The sequence below is a fragment of the Bemisia tabaci genome, chromosome 8 (assembly GCF_918797505.1).
Source record: "Bemisia tabaci chromosome 8, PGI_BMITA_v3".
NCBI lineage: Eukaryota > Metazoa > Arthropoda > Insecta > Hemiptera > Aleyrodidae > Bemisia > Bemisia tabaci.
This window is the reverse complement of record NC_092800.1, coordinates 11830756-11853722: the sequence shown is the minus strand read 5'-3', so window position 1 is coordinate 11853722 and position 22967 is coordinate 11830756. Positions and strand designations below refer to the sequence as shown.

The following is a 22967-nucleotide window of genomic DNA, read 5'->3' as shown; positions in this document are numbered from 1 at the left end:
GTAATTTTTAAGCAATTTTTGAATGAGGCAGAAAATCCGCTATCTCGAATTCTGTATGTTCTGTCAATGCTGAATTAAGAGTGGCTGATCTTCTGATGCACTCTGAAAATGCATTAACTGATTTGGCATGACCTAGCATGAACTGAATAAGTCTCCTGCTAATTTCATAGTTGTGGGTGAATTTTGTCACTTCTTATAGTCACTCGTAAAATTTCCATAACTCTTCCAAATGATTATTGAAAGTTTCAGGATATACAAAGAATTTATTCGATCAAATTTTCCAGTTTTACATGTCCCTTTGACCAAAATTCGATTTTTTCACTTATTCCTCTTTTCAGTAACGGGCAGTGCAATACCTACTGCCTCAGATTCCCTTACAAATCTCATATTGGTGACTCTGACAACCCTCTTCGGTTTTCTGAAAATGCCACAAAATCGACTTAAATTTAATATGTCAACGAGATGGGAGTTCCTCCAAAGAATGAAAAAAAGAAGAGTTGTCGCTAACAAAAATCAGGCCCGCATTTTTGAACTTCGCGGCAAACCGAGAAAAGATCGTAGCTATCTCTAGCGGTCAGATTCTGAAACACGTATGTAAACATTAAATGGCGCAGGTTAGGTGATTTTGGTGATAAGAGATCTTTTATGATTAGCAGCAGAGATGAATTTCAGTGGTCTATACTGTAATGTATTCTGGATTTTGTCAACTGGTGGGAATTTTTAACATGTTGCCTCAGTTTTCTTTATTTTATCTTTTCGAGGACTTCATTCCTTGTGTACTGTCAGATGCCCCTTGCATCAGGTTATTTTATCTTCAAAATTCCTGAACTTCAGAGCATCGCTCTCATTTTATGATTGATCAATGATTTGAATTAATTTTGCGTAAAGAAAGCACCTCTCTAACGCTTTTTGACAGTATTCAAGATGTTCACTTTGTTCTACGGCTTGTATAAATACCTGGTGCAGAAGGATGATTACTGCGTTCTCATCGTGGGGCTTGACAATGCTGGTAAAACGGTGAGTATTTTTCTTCTTTCTTCTTCAAGCCAATCTAGCCAAAACTTTGGAATTTGCCATCTGCAGTTGCATGGTCAATTGTATGAAGTCAGCTGTTTTAGCTGACAAATCTGACTGGTCAATGGCTCTTTCCGTCATACTGACCGTTGGTTCATGACTTGGTCCATCCAGACAGAACAAAAGCTGTACCATGGAGAACAGGCCACATGGTACCCTCTACTCTTAGTGATAGGAAACAAGTTATCTCTGATGACTACTTTTACAGCAAATAGCTACATTTGAGTGGGGCAAAAATTTGTCCTCAGGGAAAATAACATAAGACTGGATATGTGCCTTTCCAGAACTCACAGTTAGCAGATAAAAAGACTGCAAGAATTATTTTTACAGAAATGCAAATGAAGCAAGCGCACTGGTCAGTAAGTACGTAGGATGCGAAGCCAGGAGCGCCAATTGGGTAAATTTTGAAAGTACCAATGACTGAAAAATTTGATACTTCAATTTGTCAGCAGTTACTCTTGAAGTGACCACTTATGTATAGTGCTGCAGTCTCACACTGGCTGAGACCCTCTTGCAACTTTTAGGGCATGATCTAATATCAGAGCGAAACCCTCTGCACATCTGAGGGTGAGCCTAACGTAGCAATTCACAAATATATGCTTTTTTCAGAGAATAATAATTTGTTTTTCATTCTTTTTCAGACGTATTTAGAGTCGGCCAAAACCAAATTCACCAAAAACTACAAAGGCATGAATCCGAAGCAGATCACCACAACTGTCGGACTGAATATCGGGAAAATTACAGTCTCTGGGATTCAGCTGAATTTTTGGGATCTCGGTGGCCAAGAAGAACTGCAATCTCTTTGGGATAAGGTGAATTCATCAAATTCCAAGCTCACTAATTCAAAGCTGAGAGGACTTTAGAATATTCAAAATTTTGAATAGAGTGGTTCTGAAGAAAATTTGAAATAAAGAGATTTCTAAATCACCAAAGGATTCCTTTTGCTAATCCTTTAGTAGATTGCGTTAACTTTTTATTATGACTCACCAAATGTCTGTACCTAATCTGAATTTTATCACTCAGTTATTGTTTGTTAGTGTAACGAAATTTGGATTACTAACATACTTAGGTGAGTTGGGATAAAAAGTTTATGCAATCTACTACAAATATACTGCCCTAGGGACACCAACACTCTCAGAAAATTTTGACCTAATTTGTGTAATCTGAAAGTAATTTGTAATGATGGCATCCTAATTTTTTTATTTTTCGTAATTTTTCCAGTACTATGCGGAATCTCATGCCATCATATATATAGTTGACTCAAATGACAGGGATAGGATACCTGAGTCAAAAGAAACTTTTGGTGAGTATTTTTCTTGCAATTCTTTACTCGGATCCAGATTCATGATCTTCCTACAGACAAATTATTGAACATTAAAATTTAATTTAAAATTGTGCCAAAAGTCATTTGTTCACTAAGATGTAATAGAGAGCGATGGTTTTTGGACTGTACTATCCATCATAAGTGACTTGATCAGTCACATGCACATGAGTCGTGCCACTGATGATGGACTGTACAGTCCAAAGCGCGCCTGGCTTTGTTGTATTTTAGCAAGCAAAGGAGGTCTTACACAATTTTAAGTAAGGTGTTTCGTGCAGTCCAGCTCCCGTTCCACTAATTAATTGAATCTTGATCCATGGCTTGTTACAGAGGACTGATCGATAAAAAAAATTGTGAGGTTGGACTTTTTTATTAGATCTTTTAATGGTGGAGCTATAAACTTATAACAACCGACCTGTTTCAATGACTGATTGGAATATCAATCAGCATGCTCTCTTTTCTCAAACGCTTCATAATGTTATTGTTTTTTGTGAAAAATATTTTCCTCCCTTTGTGAGTTCATATTCAGTTCTAAGTCTTAATATTCTAAACCATGAATATTTAATAAGAATGCAAACAAATTGTAGTGGATGTTGGTATTTTTATTCAAAAATAAATCAGAAATGTTTACTTCGGAAGTTTATGAAAAATAAAAAATTAAGCTTGAAAGCTATACGTAATCACCTGAAAATTCAATGTGTAAAAACTAATCTCAAGAATCATAAGAAATATTTCATTTGCGATGAAAAAAAATATCCAATGTACAGTGCTAAAGTTCCTTTTTGGTTTTAATTATTCAATAACCGTTATGTGGTAGTATCCAGTACCACTCCTTTATAATGCACCATACAAGCCAATTTTTTCCATGGTTTTTCATGATTCTTAAAAACTTAGGTTCATTTTTTATTACGACATCAAGATTGACTCACTCCTGGAGTGAATTTTCTTGGAAAACTTCCACCTCCTCATGAGTTTTTAGGGCACACTGTTCAACTCTTTTGGAAAAATTTTCCTGCTTGCCCAACAATTATATCAAAAGGTCACAAAGTTGGAGGGTTTAACGTGCTGTTTTTGTTTATTTCAGTCAAGTTAGGTATATTTTGCACAAAATACCCAATGAAAATGTAGAATTTTTTCCTAACTTCTCTCGATAAAGTCCTCATATGTCTTTTAAATAAAAAAGTAGGCCTTGTTTTAGACAAGTTTGCCTTTTTCAACTGTCTGAACCAATGGCCGTAATGTTATTTGCGCTATTTGGTGAAAAACTCATCTGGAATGGGGTTCTGACATAGTTCTAAATGGTCCAACTTTTCCTGTAAGCAGCAAGATAATACTCGTCCTCTTTCTCTTTCCAGACAAAATGATCTCAAACGAAAATCTCAGTGGTATTCCGTTACTAGTTCTAGCAAACAAGCAAGACATCCCAGAATCCATGGGTGTCAGAGAAGTAAAACCAATTTTCAACAAAAATGCTCATCTAATTGGGAGAAGAGACTGTATGGTGATGCCAGTTTCAGCGCTCACAGGGTAAGTTATTCATGTTTCTACTATTATTTATCAACTGTTAGGACACGTAAGCTTCAGGGATGACGGTTCATGATCCCTTGAGAAATTTTCGTATTTATTTAAATTTTTTTTCCAAATTCTTATATCCCTAAATAATGTAATCCTTAAATAATCATTCATGTAATCCTATATAATCCTAGGTATCAGTATAATGAGAGCGTTGCATTTGAAGTACATTATCTTGTTTTTTATGAGTCCTTATTTCTCTTTAAAAATTGAGATTCTCCAAATAACAATTTGCATTGTCATTATGTTACATATAGATGGCTAAAGTGTGAAACCACCATCTCCTTTTCTGTGTCTCAAAATCTCTTCTTTTATTATATTTTTTCAAAGTCCTCTACACATACATCTCGAAATTTGTACAAATATTATGGAGTGTTGTGGAGAGAAATTCGGATAAATCTGGATTTTCACACAACGTTTTCCCTTTGCACAGCAGAGTTACAGTCATTCTATTCAGAAGAAATTTCCATTCGGTAGAATACCATTCATGTTTTCCACTTTTAGCTCTGCTTGTATTCTGTTTTATAGCTTTGATGTTTCTTTCTCTCTTCCAGGGAAGGGATTGATGAAGGAATAAACTGGCTCGTCGATTGTATTAAAAGAAACAGTGATGTTCGGCCACCAAGAAATCAACAAGAAACAAGTTGAATGCTGCTCGCTGTCTTTATTGAGCTCTCAAATGTATTTGTGAATGCTAACTGGTCCTCTTGTCTTTAGTTACTTTTTCGAGACAAAAGCAGAAAACTAGGAATAATCTAGGTGTTAAAACTCTCTTCTTTTTGACCTACATGAAAAAACTCGAATTTTTTTCAGAGCTTGTAAATTTTTTCATTTCTTGCTCCTATTGTTCCCGAAGAGCTTCATTTTAAAGCTTATTCTAAACTTTTAAGATGCATAATGAACTTTTTTGTGGCGTTATTCTTAGTGTTCACAATCACAGCAGATACATTTCGGCGTCAATATAAGCTTGTCAGTGTCTTTTTTGAATTTTAGCTAAAACTTACCACACACTGAGTAATGCAGTTGGTAGAGGTTTAAGGGAAAATACAGAGAAGAAAAAAAATTAAACTTTCATTCTTAAATCACTTTCTACTATTTCATCTATCCCACAGTTGCAGGGTTGCCATCAAGAAGGAAAAGGCGTAGACTTAAAAAGCGAAACAAAAATTATGGAGTAAGGTCATTGAGGCTCAGATGCATCCGCTGTGATTGTAAAAAAACTAAATAAAGCCACTGGAGGGCTCAGTCAGTATAAAAAATTTGTTTTCACGAAGAGGTAAGCTTTATGTACAGTCCCTCAAATATTAGCGGAGACTATTTGATTGTTAAGTGCATTTTCCCCCTGTTTCATAGATGAATTTGTTGTATATTTTGTTCCTTAACTGAAGTGGTAATTTTTATGTACATTTAATTTCTGTAAAAATGAAGTTAAGGTTAGAGCGAAAAAGGATTGCTTGTATTGCAACATTCGGCAGTTATACTTGACAAATTGTCTCTATATCCATCAAAGGGTGCATTGAAAATTTCAGAAAATTTTCATCAGTCACAGAAAAAATTGCCAATGTGTAAAAGAAAATTTGAAACTTAAGGAGAAAAACCAACTTTTCAAGCAAAATTGTGCAGCATTTGCAATGCAATCAAGCACCTCTGATTCTAATTTGTCAATCATGTCTTACGGAAAATGTTGTACTTTTTGATTTTAAATTGTTAAAATTTCTATTTTTATATTATAGTTAAGATGAAAATATTATTTCATTTGTGATTTTCAAGTAATAAATCTATTTTTTGATACGCCCTCTCTATTTTTTTTCCTTAAATCCTCAAATTCATGACTGTTTTTTCTCAGAGTGAGATTTTTTAGATTTTTTCAGATTTTTTATCTCTCTCGCACACTTAAGCAAGCCACCTGGCTATTTTCTGTCTCTCTCGCACACACACACGCATATGCGTTTCGTCAGGCGTTTTTCTATCCCTCTCGCATACATTAGCGAGCTGCCTGGCTATTTTCTTTTTCTCTCGCACACCCGCCTGGCTATTTTCTGTCTCTCTCGCACACATAGGCAAATCACCACCACCAAAAGGGGCAACGGAGGCTGTAACCACTCTTGGAGGGTTGCGGGGGAACGCATTGTTTGACCCCTTTGATGTAACGATGCCGCAAGTCCCGCTAGGAAAAGAAAGCTCAAAACGAAATTTTAAGTAAGGAGACACCACTACTGCTCAGAAAGAGACAAGTAATCTATGCTCCCTTGCAGCTGAAGTCAGTACAGCATCTCAACGGAGTTATGTTGCAGCCCCTTTTTTTTATTATATTTTTCTTCGAAAAGAGACAAAAAATTCCTTCCCCCATGCTATTGCACTACTGCAGCCCAGAGGGTCAAGTGCAAGGGTTGACGGAAAGCTCCTAAAATCTGCTGTAATCCTTGCAAACAGTGAACTCAATGAACTTAAACCCCCCCCCCCCTCTTCCTTTGAGCGGCGTGTTAGCGAGGGTCCGACAATTTAAAAATTGACCGTTTTCGCGCCACGAGATTATAACGCACTCTCACGGAAATTACTGTCACTACTTCATGAATTTCTGTGCCTTGAAATTTTTCCGAAAATTGTCGCGTTTGCGTTTTCATTCTGTTTAGGTTTGACCACCTAATTTGTTGTCACTGATAGGAGTGAAGCCCATTTTATTCGCTAATTCAGAAGTTAGCACTCCAATATCCAAACAATACTGTGCCAAACAATTGTCTTCAGATCTCATTTTCCAAGTACATATTCAAAGATTGTGCACCTTGCTCTGTTTTAGGAAGCCACTTGTGCCATGCACAGAATGTGAATTTTTTTCAAATTTCAAAGAAATTTGTAAGTATACGACTCTTTTCCATGCACTTTTTTTCTTTTAAATTATTCCAAGTCTTTAGTCGCGTCTTTCCATCACTTAGATATTCTACCTTGCGACCTTAAATTTCTGTACTGAAAATCAGGACTGTTATTTTTAAATCTTCCCTGTAAGTAGTCAACAAAATAGTATTGGAAGTAAAAGTCAAATCTTTTCTATGGACTCGTTGCAATCAATATTCTCACCTTTAGTAGTTTATTGTCATGTCTCAGTTATTCAACTTTCAATGCGCTTACAATCTTTTTTATTTCCTGGGGCAGCGGCCCCTATAAATATGTCGATGTGCTTACATGAAATAGGTTATGTTTTTCTCAGAGAATGGAGGTCTTGCATTTAGAGTTCTTTATCCTATATTAAATTTTGCAAAAATTACAAAGTTGCTGCTGCTTTTTTCTCTATCAAACTCCTATGGTCAACAAAAGCTCCGTAAATCAAAGCTGTAATCGTCGGGATAGCCAACGTTACCAAGAGAGCCCTCCTTTGTATCCAGTTATCCGATGTCGTGGTGGCTGTTGATAATTTGTGGTAAAAGATTGGATCATACTGCTTAAAAATTCCTGCGTCCAAAAGAAGTCTCCATAGGATAATGTACAAAATTCAGGGATGTTATTCTTATCACCGCTGTAGTAGGGGTAACTCAGTTTAACATGTCCTTCTGGAATAAAAATTTACGTGATTGGTAAGGAATCAAATTTCTACAGATTTTCCACCACACGGAGGCATGAAAAGCAGGGTTTCCAGCGGTCTGGAAAGTCAGGGAATTTATGACAACCTGGAAAAGCTAGGGAGTTCTCAGAAAAAGTCGGGGAATTTTGCAAGTAGCCTCCAGTAGAAGTTAATACACTTATCCAAAAGAAAAAATATCCAAGTGAAATTTGCATTGAATGTTCAGGGAATTCAAAAACTACAGAGTAAGGGAAAAGCAAAAGAAGTTGGGGAATGAGAAAATGAAGAAATTACTGTGGAAACTCTGCAGAAAATTAAAAAGAGGTCAATGCATTGTGAATGGTAGGAAATTTTATTAAATGATTTTTTTATTTTTTTTTCACTGACTTTGAAATCTGTTTGTCTCCAGGATGCAGCAATGTTAATCTGAAGGAAGAATGAAAATGGACGTTGAACGTTCCTTTGATTTAAGTGTGAATTCTGACAAAATGCATTCCCTGTGTCTAGCAGTAGAAATATGTGTTGTTTGCGGTGACAGGGCTTCAGGTATGTTCCAATCAATAATTATTCACCATGAATTACCCAGGACTTTAATCTTTTAAATGATGGCACCAAATATCATCACAGACTATCTCTTTGTGGTATTATCAAATTCTCTTTGTAATTGAATGCTTCAGTAACATAGCACTTTTATCTCATGAAAAAAGGAACTATTTGACAGCAATGATAAAATAGAATATGTCAAGGTTGCACTTTCCTGACAAAGCTATGTTGTAGCCTCATTGTGAAAATGTTATTTCTTTACCCTTTTTATGCAGTAGGCTGTTCAAAAAGAGGTGAAGCTAATACTCTATGTCCAAAACTAAGTTAAGTAGAAGCTCTCTTACTTTTATTTGAAAGTCTGAGGAATCGTATTTCAAATAAGATTTAGATTAGCTCATTTAATCAAAAATTAAAAAAGTTATGAACGCTTGAAAATCAAGGGTTGCATTGACTACGTGTTTTAACGAACATTTCAAAGAAATTGATGTCTAAAACTACTGCCTGATGCATTATTACGTTTGAAACAACTTTTTAACATTGTACCATAGTCAACATCCAACTGGGAGGTACAAGGATCCGTAGGGCAGCCAGTCTGCTTGTCAGATCGCACCCTGAAAATTAGGGAAGTCCGACCATCACAAGACAACTCCTTGGCACACACACACACACATAGTGCAGTTACTGCGTGATTCATGTTCTGTTCCATGCCAATAGCTGTGATTCATGGGTAGAACCTCCTCCGTCCAGTTTTGAGCTCTGCTTTTATCACTAATCAAAATTAAATTTAATTTCAGGCCGGCATTATGGTGCAATAAGTTGTGAAGGGTGCAAAGGATTTTTCAAGCGATCAATCCGGAAGCAGCTAGGATATCAGTGCCGTGGTAGCAAAAATTGTGAAGTGACGAAACATCACCGCAATCGATGTCAGTATTGTCGACTTCAAAAGTGCCTGAACATGGGCATGAGGAGTGACTGTGAGTATTTCTGTATTCTAGGTTGCATGAATTTAGGTTTACACTGGAGTTTTTTCTCTAAAGATGAAGGAAACAAAAAGTAACCTAAGCTGTATTAGCAGCATCCTCTAACGTAGGATTCTTCAGAGAGTGTGGAGCCTATTTCGATCCAGCAAAATGGGAAAAATTGTACAGTGCATGAGAGCAGTGACCCAGCTCCAGCGTTATCAAGTATTCTGTCATTAAATTTTAAAAATACACCGAACGAGCAATAAAGCTGAACTCTTTTATACCTGATCATCATACAAGATTTTTAGTTTTGGTGTCCTGTGATTCCTAATGTTTTTGGTTTGCTAAAATCTTTTGAACTTTTGCAAACCGCTTTGAATGGGTCTATTTACAGACCAGTAAATAAACTCTTAACGGTAAAACTGGCCAAAAATTTTATTGAGCACAGAAAAAAATCTGTAATCTTCTCTATAAGCTCAATTTGTGTTGTCCAAGTCATACATTTTCAAATTTTTTTGCTTTCTCTATGTAACGAAAAGCAACAGAATGTCGACAATCTTAAAGCAACAGAAATCCCATTTCCAAAAGAATTGAGAACAGTTTGCAAGATTGTTTATATATTTAGATTAAGTTTTTCTTATGTCTCCTGTTGCCTGTTTGCCAACAACTAGGAAAAAAGTGCCCTAATTAGTGGCATTCGAAAATGTCAGATTCATATTAACGAACCCAGTTCCTCCTGGATTTTACCTCTAAATCGTGTATCCATTAATCCATTCCTCTTGCTTGGGACAGATGTATCCAAGGCTCGAATTTTTTTCGTAACACCATGCTGTTTTGTAGGAGCGAACCAGATGGTTCAATGCCTCATGTCAACTTATTTAAATGATCAAAAAAGCCAAAAAAAGCCTAAAAATGTCGTTGGCTTTTTTATCAAAGTCAATGACATTTTTAAGAATCCTCACTGTTGCATGTTTTTGTTTGAGAGACGCTTCACTTTCTCTAATCTTTAGAATAAGCTGTAGACAAAAGCTTTGCGTTGTTGTCCTCTAATTTGTACTCAAGTAAAACTTTCACTAAGGCCGTCGAGAGTTTCAAGTGCATGAACATACATTATACATTATGCAATTTCAACGCCTCCTATTTCAGTGTTCGTAAATAAATATCCAAATTTCAATTATATATATATACATATATTAGAAGTATTTATCTGCGGTTAAATAGGATTTTTATGAGTAAGTGTTTGTTTTCTTTCTATTTTTCAGCGGTGCAGCATGAAAGGAAACCAATCTCTGATAAAAAAGAGTTTTCGCAGGATAGCAATGTCTCCAATTATTCCAATAATAAGTTATTTATCCGGAAGGATTTGCAATTCTCGAATTATCAATCTGCCGGTGGCTTTAACTTGTCCAATTTTGGTATGATGAGCCCACTAGGATTTGGTTTAAGCTTTGGTGAGTTGTCTAATGATTTTTTAGAGTGCAATTTTAATTTGTCTTTCAAAATTTATTGTCGTTTCAAAGTAATTGACAAATTGTCTTATTAAATCAATTAATGTGGCTGAGGTCAGTAACATGAAATCACTGTAAGTAAGCCTAAAAATCAGCCAACATTGCTGTTTTACCACTGTTGACCCTTCAAAACCCCTCAAATCAATTTCAAGTTATTAGGTTAGACAGGTATTTTTTTTTTTACAGAAGAAAAAGTTCAAGAAAAAAAAACAGTTTAAGTCATTTTATCAATTCTGCCTTTCTGCAAACTGTCTATTTTACAGGGCGAAGAAAAAACTTCGCAATTTTTATATTTTTGAGGTTTAATTTGCAATTTTTCTATACATTACAGTGTCGTTACAGCGCTTTGATGCGAAATTTGAAATAAACTATAAACATCAGCTTGCGTATTTTATACTGTAAAATGCGGCAAAGTCGCCAAGTCATTTTTGCTAAAATAGTCAGTTAGGCAGTATTGTGCCTTAGCCATTAATATTTACAATATCTAAATGGAAGTATCTTTATTGGAATTGCGGCTTATATCTTGGTTATATCATGTCTAGTATGAACACATTCAAACATGAAGACAAATAAGTCGTAGTGAGAAAGTGAAGGAAAGTAAAAAGATAGCTTTTGTTCCCTATTTGCTGACCAACTGACCATATTTTAACAGAAATTCCTCATTTCTCAGCGTACTCTTGTTTTTTCAGATGATGTTGTTTCGAGGCAGAGTTCACCGGCAGCAGATGAGGAAAGCTCTTTAGATAGCGGTTCCCGAGAAGAAGATTTTGTAGATGCTTTTTGGAATGTTCAAGACAAATCTGTAATCAATAGTGCTCTAGATACAATGGCCAAAGTCATTAAGAAGGTATGGTCTCTCCTGTTAAATGTGATATCCTATGTAAACCTAGGTTAGCTCCTTGATTTTAAGCCATCATTGTCTCGACATCCTGTTCAAAACTCTCGATTTCTCTAATTTATGATCTCAGGTCTCCAAAGTCATGATGAAATTAATGGAATGAAGTCTCAATTCTCCATCTTTGAACAGTGTCAAGGCGTGAATGATCAATCATCGATATTTTCCCATTTGAAGCTATGGTTAAGAGTCAATTATTATTAAGGTGTTTGTTGTGAACACCCTGTTAATCGATCCTTTTCTGTGGATTTAAATGACAGATCAATTGATGTATCACAAAGCACGCCACGCCATTGTCCTTGAACTTTTGCTCTGGATGTCATATTTTTCAAACCATCTTACCATTTCTGGTCTAAATAATACATCATTTAAAAATTGCTGTAAACCATAGCTTCGTATTTTATCTAGAATTTCAATTATGTTTTGATAGAATGTCAATGATGAAGAGGCCAACACTTCGGAAAATGAAGATGAAGGGGTGGTCTCCGAGGACCCTTTGTTGTGGCCTGCCTTGGTTCCATTTGTGCTGTACGCTCCTAATTCTAGTCCATTTTCGAAGTATGTGGTCACGTACTATATGTGCGAGTGTGCATCGAGACTTCTCTTCCTTACAGTGCACTGGGTACAAAATTTTCCTGCTTTTAAGAAGCTAAGGTAATGTCAGTTTTTTCTCACTTATTTAAAAGTCTCATTTTTTCCCAATTGACCAACTCAATTACTTAATTATTTTTTATGAATGGGGTTTCAAAAGACTATTGTACACTTCATATGTTGTTCTTTAAATTATAACATTATGTTGCATTGTTTTCACCCAAACAGCTTTCAGTGAAGTATTGTAAGAGTGTAAAAAGTTCCAGAATTCTGATCTTTTCTCTGTGTATACTTCTCAGTGAAATTTCTGACCTACAGCGCAAAAACTCTCGTTCACCTCTTTTATTTGAAGCAATCAGCACAAAGAAAGAAGTCATTGCTCTCGATAAATGCCTCGTAGCTTCCAGTTTGTTGCGATCCATGGACTGCAAGATCGGACAGTTTTTGCATTCCTTGAACATTGATTTGAAACTTACAACTGTTTCAATTAAAATATCTGTCAAGGCCCTTCCTCTAACAACACCAAACATATGTTTTACAAAAATAAAAAAACTTAAAAGAGTTCACCATCAACTGAAGAAAAAATTAGTTACTATTGTTACTATTATTCCTTCTAATTTTTGCTAAATTTTTCTTTGATTTTGTTACAGTTTTAACACACAAGTGGCTCTCCTAAAGCATGCTTGGCCTGAACTATTTTTTCTGGGACTAGTGCAATGTTCACAAAAAATTTCCTTGTCTACAATCCTTTCCTCTATAGTCAATCACCTACACATATCTGTGACTTTAGAAAAAATATCTGCTTCAAGAGTGAAACAGGTAAGCCCTCAAAAGTATCAAGATTTCTCTCTTCAATTTTTTCCACTCCTTATCGTAACTAGCTTTCACTGCTCTCTCTCTCTCTCTCTCTCTCTCTCTCTCTCTCACATTTCCTTCCAATTGTCAATCGTCTCAAAGTGTTACTGCTGCTTTATTTATCGCCGTCCAAATCACGCAAATTGTGGAATGAGAAAAAGTCAGAAAAATTTGAGGTTATTTCATGTTCAACTGCGCAATATTACCAAAATACCACAAAAAAGTACATGGTGAATTACCATACCTTATAAGTTTTATGTTAGTTACACTACTCACATAAATATTGACAAGAACTCGCAATGCCAAATCGACTAATGACTTAGTGATATTGTTGTATGCCAATGGGTCAACTTTCAGCACCTCTACAGTAACTTGTACTTGGGCGGTAGAAAAACTGCTCATTTGAAAGGTTTCTGAATTAAAAATGTTCATGATGAAAGTAAGGTGTACTTTTTAACAATGGTTGCAGTAGATAAGATGACGTATACCGTTGTATTCTAGTTTAATCTGTCCTGTTTATTGAGAATTAAATGCTTATTCATCAAATCTCAATTTTTTTGTTTTGTTAGTACACCTAAAGTCTATATTTTCAATCGCTTCCAGGTCAGTGATCATATTTGCCTTCTTCAAGACTACATCTCGGGAATGAGTAGTATGTCCGTCAATGATCACGAGTTTGCGTACTTAAAACTGATCTCTCTTTTTAGCTCAGGTATGTAATCCTGCAACTTTTTAAATTTATTCCAGATCAAATGAGTCTCTTGTGTTTTTCTTTCGTATTCAAATAATTTTAGCCATGGGCCTTGGGTATCTCACAATAGAGGTCTGTGCACTCTAAGAAATATTAAAAATCAAGATCAAAAACTCCGAGATCAGTTTGATCATAAAATTAGTCGTTGTAATCTTTGTAAAATGGTGGTACACTGTGTTGCCAGATGTTTCCTAAGTTTGCTCGGAAGAATTCCAGTTGAATCATGGAGTCTGGATTCTCCGTTAATTTAGGAGAGCCTCCCAAAAATTCATTTAGCTACAAGGTTTACTTTCCCCTTTTTTTTGTCTCCCGAAAAAAATGTATTAGATTTTGCCAAATTTTTTCAAAAGTCTCAGAAAATTTTGAAAAAAATGTTTATCTCTAGGTCATTCCACGTCAACTGTGCCAGGCTCGGAACCCGACCCCCTCCGATTTGGCTGAAAATTGGTATACGGGGTCTTTACATCATTATAAGAAACTAATTTGAAGGGTTTTCCCATCCGACGCCCCGTTCGCGAGATATCGACCCCCAAAGATGGGGTGAATTTTAGCGATATTCAAAAAAGCCCGTTTTAGCGATTCTCATTTTCTCGACTTCCCTCTCTTTGACTCTCCATAGCGAGACTCTGTATCAATCCATCATACTTTGAAAGAGTGTTTCTAGACCAGTTTTTCATGTAGATTCTAAATATGCCATCGAAATTAAGCTGAAAATTATTTAAATAGCCGTAATTTAGAGTTTTTTAAAATTTACGATTTTTTTGCCATTCAATGTTCAAACTCAATTATCTAAAAAACAGTCACTCCGATTTTCGATTTTTTTTTTATACTTCGAGCTTAGGATATATACTTTTGGTTGATATACTTTTTTCAATAGTAATCGGACGGTTAAGGGCCTAAAAAAATTCAAATAGGCCAAAAAAGGTCAAAAATTGGTAAAAAAAGACGATTTTTTACATTTGAATCCAAATATTTCGATAATGAACACTTCAATTAACGATGTTTTCCCCCAGTTCACCCTCTAAGATGTATAAAATCAGACTATCGACGCTTTCCATACATTTACCGATCGATTAACGGCCTGATGGAAACCGGAAACCGACCGAAAATCCTCGAAATTGACGCAAAAAGACGATTTTTCACACCGTAACCGATGCTTTCCATAGATTGTAACTGCAATTTCCAATTTTCTCTCTCTATTTCAACCTTAAGGTATATACTTTCGAGTAATAAACACTTACTAACGTGCATCAATGGGCCACGGATCTAAACGGAAATGAAAACCGGCCGGAAATGCTCAAAAATGACGGAAAAAGGCGATTTATTGCATAGTCAGGGAAGCATGTGTTCGAAAATTACGTCCCGTTTGCACGTTTGTGATGCAAGTTTACTCCTTCATTTTGGTCCCTAGAATGAGAAAATCTTTGGTGGACTATCCGATTTTGATGCCAAGGCCCCAAAAACAAGATGGCGGCCAAAATGGAGGCTGAAATTGAAATGTTGGTGAAACGGCACAAAACGTCAAGAGAGGTGTCGATCCTCATGTTTTTTGAATCGTAGATTCCAAAAAAATTGTCATACAGACCCCTCGACCCACGGAAATGACCAAAATCCAAGATGGCGGCCGATTTTGGCTCTTTAGTGGCTAAAACGTCAAATGAGGAGGAAAGAGAGGAGTAAACACTCCAGATATCTGTTTTCGAGGTCACCGATTCCAAAAAATAGGAGAAAAAAACATCTCATGCCAAATGGTACTGATTTGGACCATGCAAAGGCCGAACTCGGCAGTCATTCTGATTAGAGTGTTCAGAAACACTCTATAATCGGGACCTCTCGACCCACGGAAATGCACAAAATCCAAGATGGCGGCGATTTCGGCTCCTGAATGGTTAAAACGTCAAATGCGGAGCAAAGTTCCCGATCCTCGAAAAGCCTTTCAGGGAGTTCACTTACCCTCATTCCTTCTAAAACCCTATGTCGCTACCCTTTCACTGGGCATCCACTTCGACTCCTCCCTGGAAGAATACCCAATCAAGCATCTTCTTTGGCAGTCCTTCGTCCGTCATTCTATTAACATGGCCATACCAGTCAAGCTGTCTGATCATGTCGTCGAATACGATGTCATTTTCGACTCCCATGATCTGCCGCACTCTTTCATTGCGAACCCGATCGTTCCTAAAAATTCCTACAGCCACCTCCTCCAGAAATCTATCTTCGTGGCTCTCAGCATCCCTTGGGTCCATCCCTTCAGCTGCCAAACTTCACTGTCATATGTAAGAATACTTTTGACTTCAACTTTGTAAATTTTTCTCTTGTTCTCTTTGGAAATCCGCGGATCCCAGAGGATTCCATTGAACATCGCTGTGGCCTTCTTTGCTTGGATGTTTCTTTCCTTGATCCCTTGATCCGTTCTTTCATCCTGGGTCAACCGCACCCCCCCCCCCCCCCCAAGTACCTATAGTGCGCGCAGCCTTTGATCTGCTGCCCATCCTCCAACTTAGTGCTTTGCTGATCACCTCCCTTTGTCAGTTTCTCGGATTTGCTGATGACCTAGTGGTGATTGCACAAGATCAAGATGACGCCTAGTACATGAAGCGCAAGTTGGTAGCGGAGTATCGAAAGTCGAGTTTAGAAGTCAGCAAATCCAAATAATTACTATATAATAATCTCCCGGACGAGATAAGGTGATTCCTTCGTATTATGAGGCGCTGAATCCGGAAATTTCCTCCGTGCCTTCTCATGCTAAGATTCCCATTGATGCAAAACACTCGAAAACCTCTTTTTCAGGATTTCTTGCAAACTCTGAAGATAATTTTTTCTGTACCACTCCAACTAATGAAAATTGATTTTTTTTGTATAAAACTTAAAGAAACCATTTTGTCCTCTGAAATAGTTCAAAGGAAAAAATATCATAGAGCTTGCTAAAAATATTAATATGGCCCAGAGAATTAATTTCTGAACCATTTGCTTTTTGACTCAAAACATTCTATGTATTTAATCCCGCTCTAACTGTGCCCAATGTATTTGCCCACCAGATCACCCTGACATAGGTAACCGGCTCAGTATTTGCAAACTTCAAGAAAAAGCATTCCAAGAGTTGCGGGAGTATGTACGAGCAAGTTCTCCCAGCGATGAAGACAGGTTCCCAAAATTGCTGTTGAAGCTACCGCCTCTGCGGACTTTGAATCCGCAAGTTATGGAAGAGCTATTTTTTGCAGGCCTCATTGGTTTTATTCAAATTGACAATATTATCCCGCATATCCTCCAAATGGATTCCACGGATCCCAACAAATTAAGTAAGTATAATTTTCTGCATTTAATCGATCAAGTTGGAACCAGATTTTCTGGATTAATATCTTGCTTTACAATAGCTTATCCATCAGTAATTTTTAATGCTCAGTCCAAAATTTATTTCAGATATTTTCCCACACCCACCAATTTTCCAGAAAATGGAGATGTTTCAAAAGAAAAGGGGCTTTTCCCAAAAAAAGAAAAGAAAAATATTTTCTCGGAATATTAGCACAAGATAGAGATATACCAAGGTTATTTCCGAATTTAACAGCCTAAAATACATACTTGTATTCCCTTTTAAAAAATTATCCTACTGTGTCTTATAACGAGGTTTTTCCTGGTTAAATGGCTTATCAGCTTGTGTACTTATTTTGGAACTGGTTCTTTTATTTTGCATCTATAAAAACAGGAAGATTATTTTATGCAGGTGTTTTTTGAGACTACTCTCTTGTTTTTGCCGCTGAAAGAAAAAATGATAAGTGTTTCCATCATCTACAAATTTTCAGGAAAGCCAATTCAACCGGAACACATTTTTTTTGGCATCTGAAAACTTATTCTTTGGTTGAAAATTCGATTTCCTGAAAAATTGTTAGGTGATACAAAAAAAACTAAGTATGGTCAGTTTCGACCTCAGCAGCTACAATCAAGCAGCAAGCAGCTTCATTAGTCATTAGACACCAGAGTAAAATATTTTTCTGTCCTATTAGATGTAAAATAAAGGGATAAATTGTACATGAGGGTTGAGAGGCGGATTTTGCTATTTGACTGAGAAAACCTCTCAAGCAGAAATAGCAGAGGAAAATTATTAAGCATGCGATACCTCAGTATTTCGGGCTGCTAAATCCGCAAGTGATCTTTGTTTCTCTCCAATATGCACCAATTTCTTAGAAAATTGAATTTTATTTTTTTTTTTTCCGTTGAAAATCTCCAAAAATTAGTGGGTAGATGTAAACAACTGAGGTACTATGGACCAAGTGCTGCAAAGCGCTTTAGAATCAACCATCATGTCCTCAGCATTTTAAATCAAACATGTTTGCAGGTTGTGCACTGTAATATTTGAACTTGAAGAGTGTGGATCTCGAAGTGTCAAAATATGTTATGATTTAAAATGCATGAATTGTCAAACAGTGCAAGTGACTTATTTAAATCTTAACCCTTTCCGGTCCATGGCAGTTTTCCACGGCGGCGAGAAGCAAGGTTAAGGTAGCAGCGATGTTGTCAACAAAGACAGTGGTTTCCAAAGGGTCCACCAGAGGCTGCCGCTTGCTGGAGCAGTCGAATATACCTGACATCGGACCTGCGCAGAAGTTCAAACTTTTGGGCGACTATATCCAACATCGGACCTAAACGCATCATTTTTCATGGCGAATATATCCGACAATGGACCGGAAAGGGTTAAGAAATTTTCTTTGGAAAGGCAAACATATTTTTTTTTTGTGATTAGCATCTTAAATAACTTTCAAAGACTTTTTAGATTTTGACCAGCTGAATTTTTACTTCTGGGCTACAACTTGAGCTAATTTTGTCGTTTTTTGTTTTCAGATCAGTTGAGTGCCGGACTAGGACCCCTAAAATTCGAATTGAATAACGACAAGTATTAACTTATTGGAAAGACTCCACTTCTTAAATTTTAACTTTTGTTAAGTTAAGTGCAATCTGACTGGTTTTTTTTTCTTCCAAAAAAAGGGAAAGTTTGTTCCAGTATCTTATTTTTTTCTGTTGTGATAATCGTTCCAATAAGTTAATTTAGTTGAGTTTGTCAAATTGTTAAGCTGTAAGTTGTCCTCCGCCACGTGAGTTAAATTATCATTATTTACTCTATTTTAGTTTTTATCATCCACTGTGATTCAGTTCGATTATTTTATATACTTCGACTCCAGGTTTCTGGATCAAACCTGACTTATCTACCGTGCTATAGTATTCTGTTTGCATTCATCGAGATGCTTCAAAATAAAAATGTTTGATGGGAACCCGAATAATTTTTCTTAAGCCCTCTTTTGTTTTTATTGTTGTGGTACTATTCCTTCAAAATAAACGTCTCGCTACTAGCGTTTTTGTGCATAGTTTTTCACAACTTGTTCGCGTATCTAAATAGACTGCTAGAGAAGGTGCAAGTTTAAGCAATCTGATGTATGTATATTTTCTCATCAAAATTTGACGTAGAACACAATTTGTAGAACAGAATTTATGGAAAGAAACTCCAAACCAAGATATTAACGTTTTTTTGATGCTTAAATTCAAACTTCCCTATCATGAAAAATCATAATTTACTCAAGTTAAATTGCACGCCATATATTATAACAGTCTTTGTGGTATGAAAACATAGCAATGTCAATTTTGCCACTTCGGCTTAGCTGTTGTTTACTTTTTGGATAAAAAAGGGCAAGGAACGAACACTGCTCGGTGGAGAAACATGCTGTATCAATTTGCTGGATCAAGTGTTTTGATTTGCGTAGTCTCTTGAATTTTTTTTATGAGCAGGAAGATAAAATTTTAACTAGCATTAAATAAAAACGTTAAAATCTTGTTTAGGAGTTAATTTCAGTAATTTTCATTGCACAAATTGTGTCCTCCATGAAATTCTCAAGAGGGAGCATCTGTTAGAATGTTAACATTTGAACCTTGTTCAGTAAGGAATATGCGCTATCAAAATCGAATTTTTGTTCCAAATTTAGCACATAAGAGATCTCAATAATCTTTGAAGCTTGCTTGTGAAATGATTTAACAGTAAGAAATCTCATCAGAGCTCTAAATATCTCTAAAAAATATGGCCTGAATGAATACCATGCAATATCATAGTGTCAGCTTTTGACGTGCGAATCTTACTGACCAGTTGAGCGAGTTGTTTCAACCCATACAGTGATCAAATTTTGTCTCTAGCAACTGTAATTCTATGGAATTTTCAAGGTGCATAGATTTTCATTTGTAAAAATGGCCCAAATTTTTTGAAAACATAATTTTTCGATGTGCGAGTCACATTTAATTGAATCCACCTGCAGTTGAGTTGGACTGCATTTTGCAATTTGGAACTATAAATTTTGGCTCTTCTGGAAAGACACCTATGTGCATAGGGAAACTAATGGCACATATGTTGTTTTTAAACCGGGCTAGAATTTATAGTTCCAAATCACAAAATGTAGTCCAGTTCATGAAAAGTATGAACATAAACCTATTTAGTACTGAAAAAAAAATTTTCTGCAATATTAGTATATATATTTAAAACATAACGGGCCTTCCTCCTATGACTAGGACTTTTGTCCCGTATGTCCAGCCATCGCTGTACCAAGCATGTAAAAAGAGATCTAATAAAATGAAAATTTGACCGTATTCTAATACACAATCTTCCAAAGTTAAGGTGATTCTAAGTGATCTAGGGACGAGATCTGCCACCATGTTGCGTTGCTTCACGATTTATGTCTTCAAGAAGCGATAATTATCGGTACGCACAACAGGGTTGCCACAGTCAGGGCACATCAAGAAATTTCAGGGAAAAATTGTTAAGTCACCTTTATTTGCTTTCTAGAATGGGTTTGATGTTTCGATCAACAAATTTTGCCTAAAACTGTATCAAGTTACGTCTTTTTAACCACCTGGCATATCTTCAATTACACAAACTGATTGTGGTGGACGCACGGGTTGTAAGACAGTATGTTGGAATTTTTTGCCAACTTGCGTTAAAATTCAGCATAAAGCTGAAAATCTCAATACAGAGGGAAAAAGCTCATGTGAGCACAGTTTTCCCTCAAAGAAATATGCTGTTTGATGCAACACTAGTTATGTCCATTCAGGAAGGCAACTGCAGACGTGTTTTGGCCTTGTTGGGCCAATCCTCAGTGTAGCAAAGCCTCCTGAATTTTCTGCTATCAAATTCAGGAGGCTGCACTGCACTGAGGATTGAGTCTGCAGTTGCCTTCCTGAATGGACGTAACTAGTGTTGCACCAAATAGCATATCTCTTTGAGGGAAAACTGTGCTTATATGAGCTTTTTCCCTCTGTATTGAGATTTTCAGCTTCATGCTGAATTTTAACGCACGTTGGCAAAAAACTCCAACATAATATCTTCAATTGTCAGGGAATTTTACCAAAATGTGTCAGGGAAATGTCAGGGAATTTCATTTTCTAAATTCTGTGGCAACCCTGGTACAAGTTAATGCAAGGAACTGATCCACAACGTTTAGCATCAATAATAATGAAGAATGACATCAAATTGGTGAGGATTCATTGAAAATCTGTATTGGAAACTAACATAACTGACGTCTTCCATTGATTGAATGTGTAATACTACAACGCTATCTCTTTCTTACACATTAAGTCAAGAGGCGACGTCTGCTATGGTAGTTTCCGAATATTCAATGAATCTTTATTTTGATGTCATTCCACTCAGTATTAATAATCCTACACGTTATGGATCACTTTCTTGAATCAACTTGTACATGACGATAATCGTTGCTTCTCAAAGACACAAACTATGAAGCAGGGCAACATCATGGCGGATCTCGTCCTTAGATCGTTTAGAATTGTCTTAAAGTATTAAACACATTCCATCATCTTCAGGGGATGAGAGGCAGTTCAGTTCCAGTCTCTAGAGCGAATGTCATGGCGTTCTGTCGCGACTTGTAGAATTTTTCCTACTTTCTGTTTTCATCAGCTCTGACTTGGAGTGGCATCAACTTTTTTCCAAGCTTGGAGGTTCATCATGGTGTCAAAAGCTTCGGAACCAATGATGAAGTTTAAGAAGTCCTCACAAAAAATTGAGAAATCAGGATGAGGAATTATATGCCGCGGGTATGAGTAAGTGTTTCCGAAAGTGCATTCAAAAAAGAAACTTCTACATCAAAAAGTAAAGTGAAGTCACTCAAGTGTGCTTTCGGTTTTGTTTAATTTAAGTGGATGGAGTTAAACAAAACAGTCACCTCTAGATTGCCACGTCTCAAAATCTCATCTCCTGACTTTTTGGAAGAAAACCAACCAACATTTTTGCTTAAAATTCGGCGAAAATAATCTTCATTTGGGCAAGGAACATTGCACTAATTTTCGAGTAAAGATTTCAGTCGGTTCGTTTCCATAAAACTGAAGTTAGAGATGAACTTTTGAAACACCACAGTATACATGTGACTGTTTTGCTTAATTTTATCCACTTTTGTGTCAGGTTTGGTACAACTTTTGGTCAAAACAGTAGCGTCAAATTTTAAACCCATTTGGTACGGAAGTGGGTTCATGAAAGACAAGTCAATTGAATTCCAGTAGACCAAATTGAACAAACTTAAGGGCATTAGAATGCGAAGAGTTTATTCAAAAAGAAATATATAGAGATTTCAATTTTATATAGTAGTTTTGAAGTTACAGCAAGAAGATACTTACTTCGAAAAGACCCTCTTATTTTAGTGCTCAGAACTGCTGTAGACGAAGATAAGCAAAATTTCAGATGAGTTTGCGTTGCATATTGATGTCTCCTTGGTCAATAAATAAATATCAACTTACAAAGAAAATTTATTCTGAAAGTAACTATTTCAGAAAAGGAACTCGGTTCCTACCCACAGTATCTATTATAAAATAATCATTGCTGCAAAATGTTTCATAAAAACTGTTGAGGAAAGACTGTTCAAACTATCCAGTACACCAATCAGCTCATTGTGTTTTGTTTAATGAACCTAATGAAGTGTTTAAAGTTTAAGAAAACATTACCCTGCAAGCTGCAACCTTTTTTATAGCATGCCTTTCTCTCTGCAAGGCAGAGATATCTTCTCTCATGACTCAACGGATGTAACCACAATAGTTTTTTTTCATTGCGTTCTTATTGAATCCTGACAAAAAGATATTTTAATCATCGGGAATTCCAAGAATAATTCAATGTCTGTCAAAGTCCCCCCCATTCCAGTCAGCCATGAAAGAATTTTAATTTTCATTCAGAGCCTGATAATGGGTAATCTTTGAACTTTACCCCCCACCAACTATCTGGCATGTGACCTGTAGTTTTATCATGTTTTTGGGTGCAAGTCTTCTCTCTTTTTTTTTGGTCTAGTCTAGTTGATTTTGTCTAGCAATCAA

At 36.3% G+C, this 22967-nt stretch overlaps 2 protein-coding genes across 2 annotated transcripts; both read left to right on the top strand.

The window, feature by feature from the left end:
- Positions 1-600: 600 nt before the first annotated feature.
- Positions 601-5758, top strand: Arfrp1 (ADP-ribosylation factor related protein 1). The gene is made up of 5 exons (XM_019048737.2): positions 601-1017; positions 1716-1886; positions 2296-2377; positions 3751-3922; positions 4522-5758. Exons 1-5 carry the CDS (start codon positions 925-927, stop codon positions 4613-4615), a joined length of 612 nt encoding a protein of 203 aa, XP_018904282.1. The 5' UTR covers positions 601-924; the 3' UTR covers positions 4616-5758.
- A 796-nt stretch (positions 5759-6554) lies between these two features.
- On the top strand, positions 6555-18889 carry Hr78 (Hormone-receptor-like in 78). The gene is made up of 10 exons (XM_019048702.2): positions 6555-6820; positions 7933-8069; positions 8861-9040; positions 10291-10479; positions 11226-11383; positions 11862-12085; positions 12673-12841; positions 13481-13589; positions 16664-16924; positions 18462-18889. The coding sequence occupies exons 2-10, from the start codon at positions 7961-7963 to the stop codon at positions 18518-18520; spliced, it is 1458 nt and encodes a 485-aa protein (XP_018904247.1). The 5' UTR covers positions 6555-6820; positions 7933-7960; the 3' UTR covers positions 18521-18889.
- The last annotated feature ends 4078 nt before the right edge of the window (positions 18890-22967 follow it).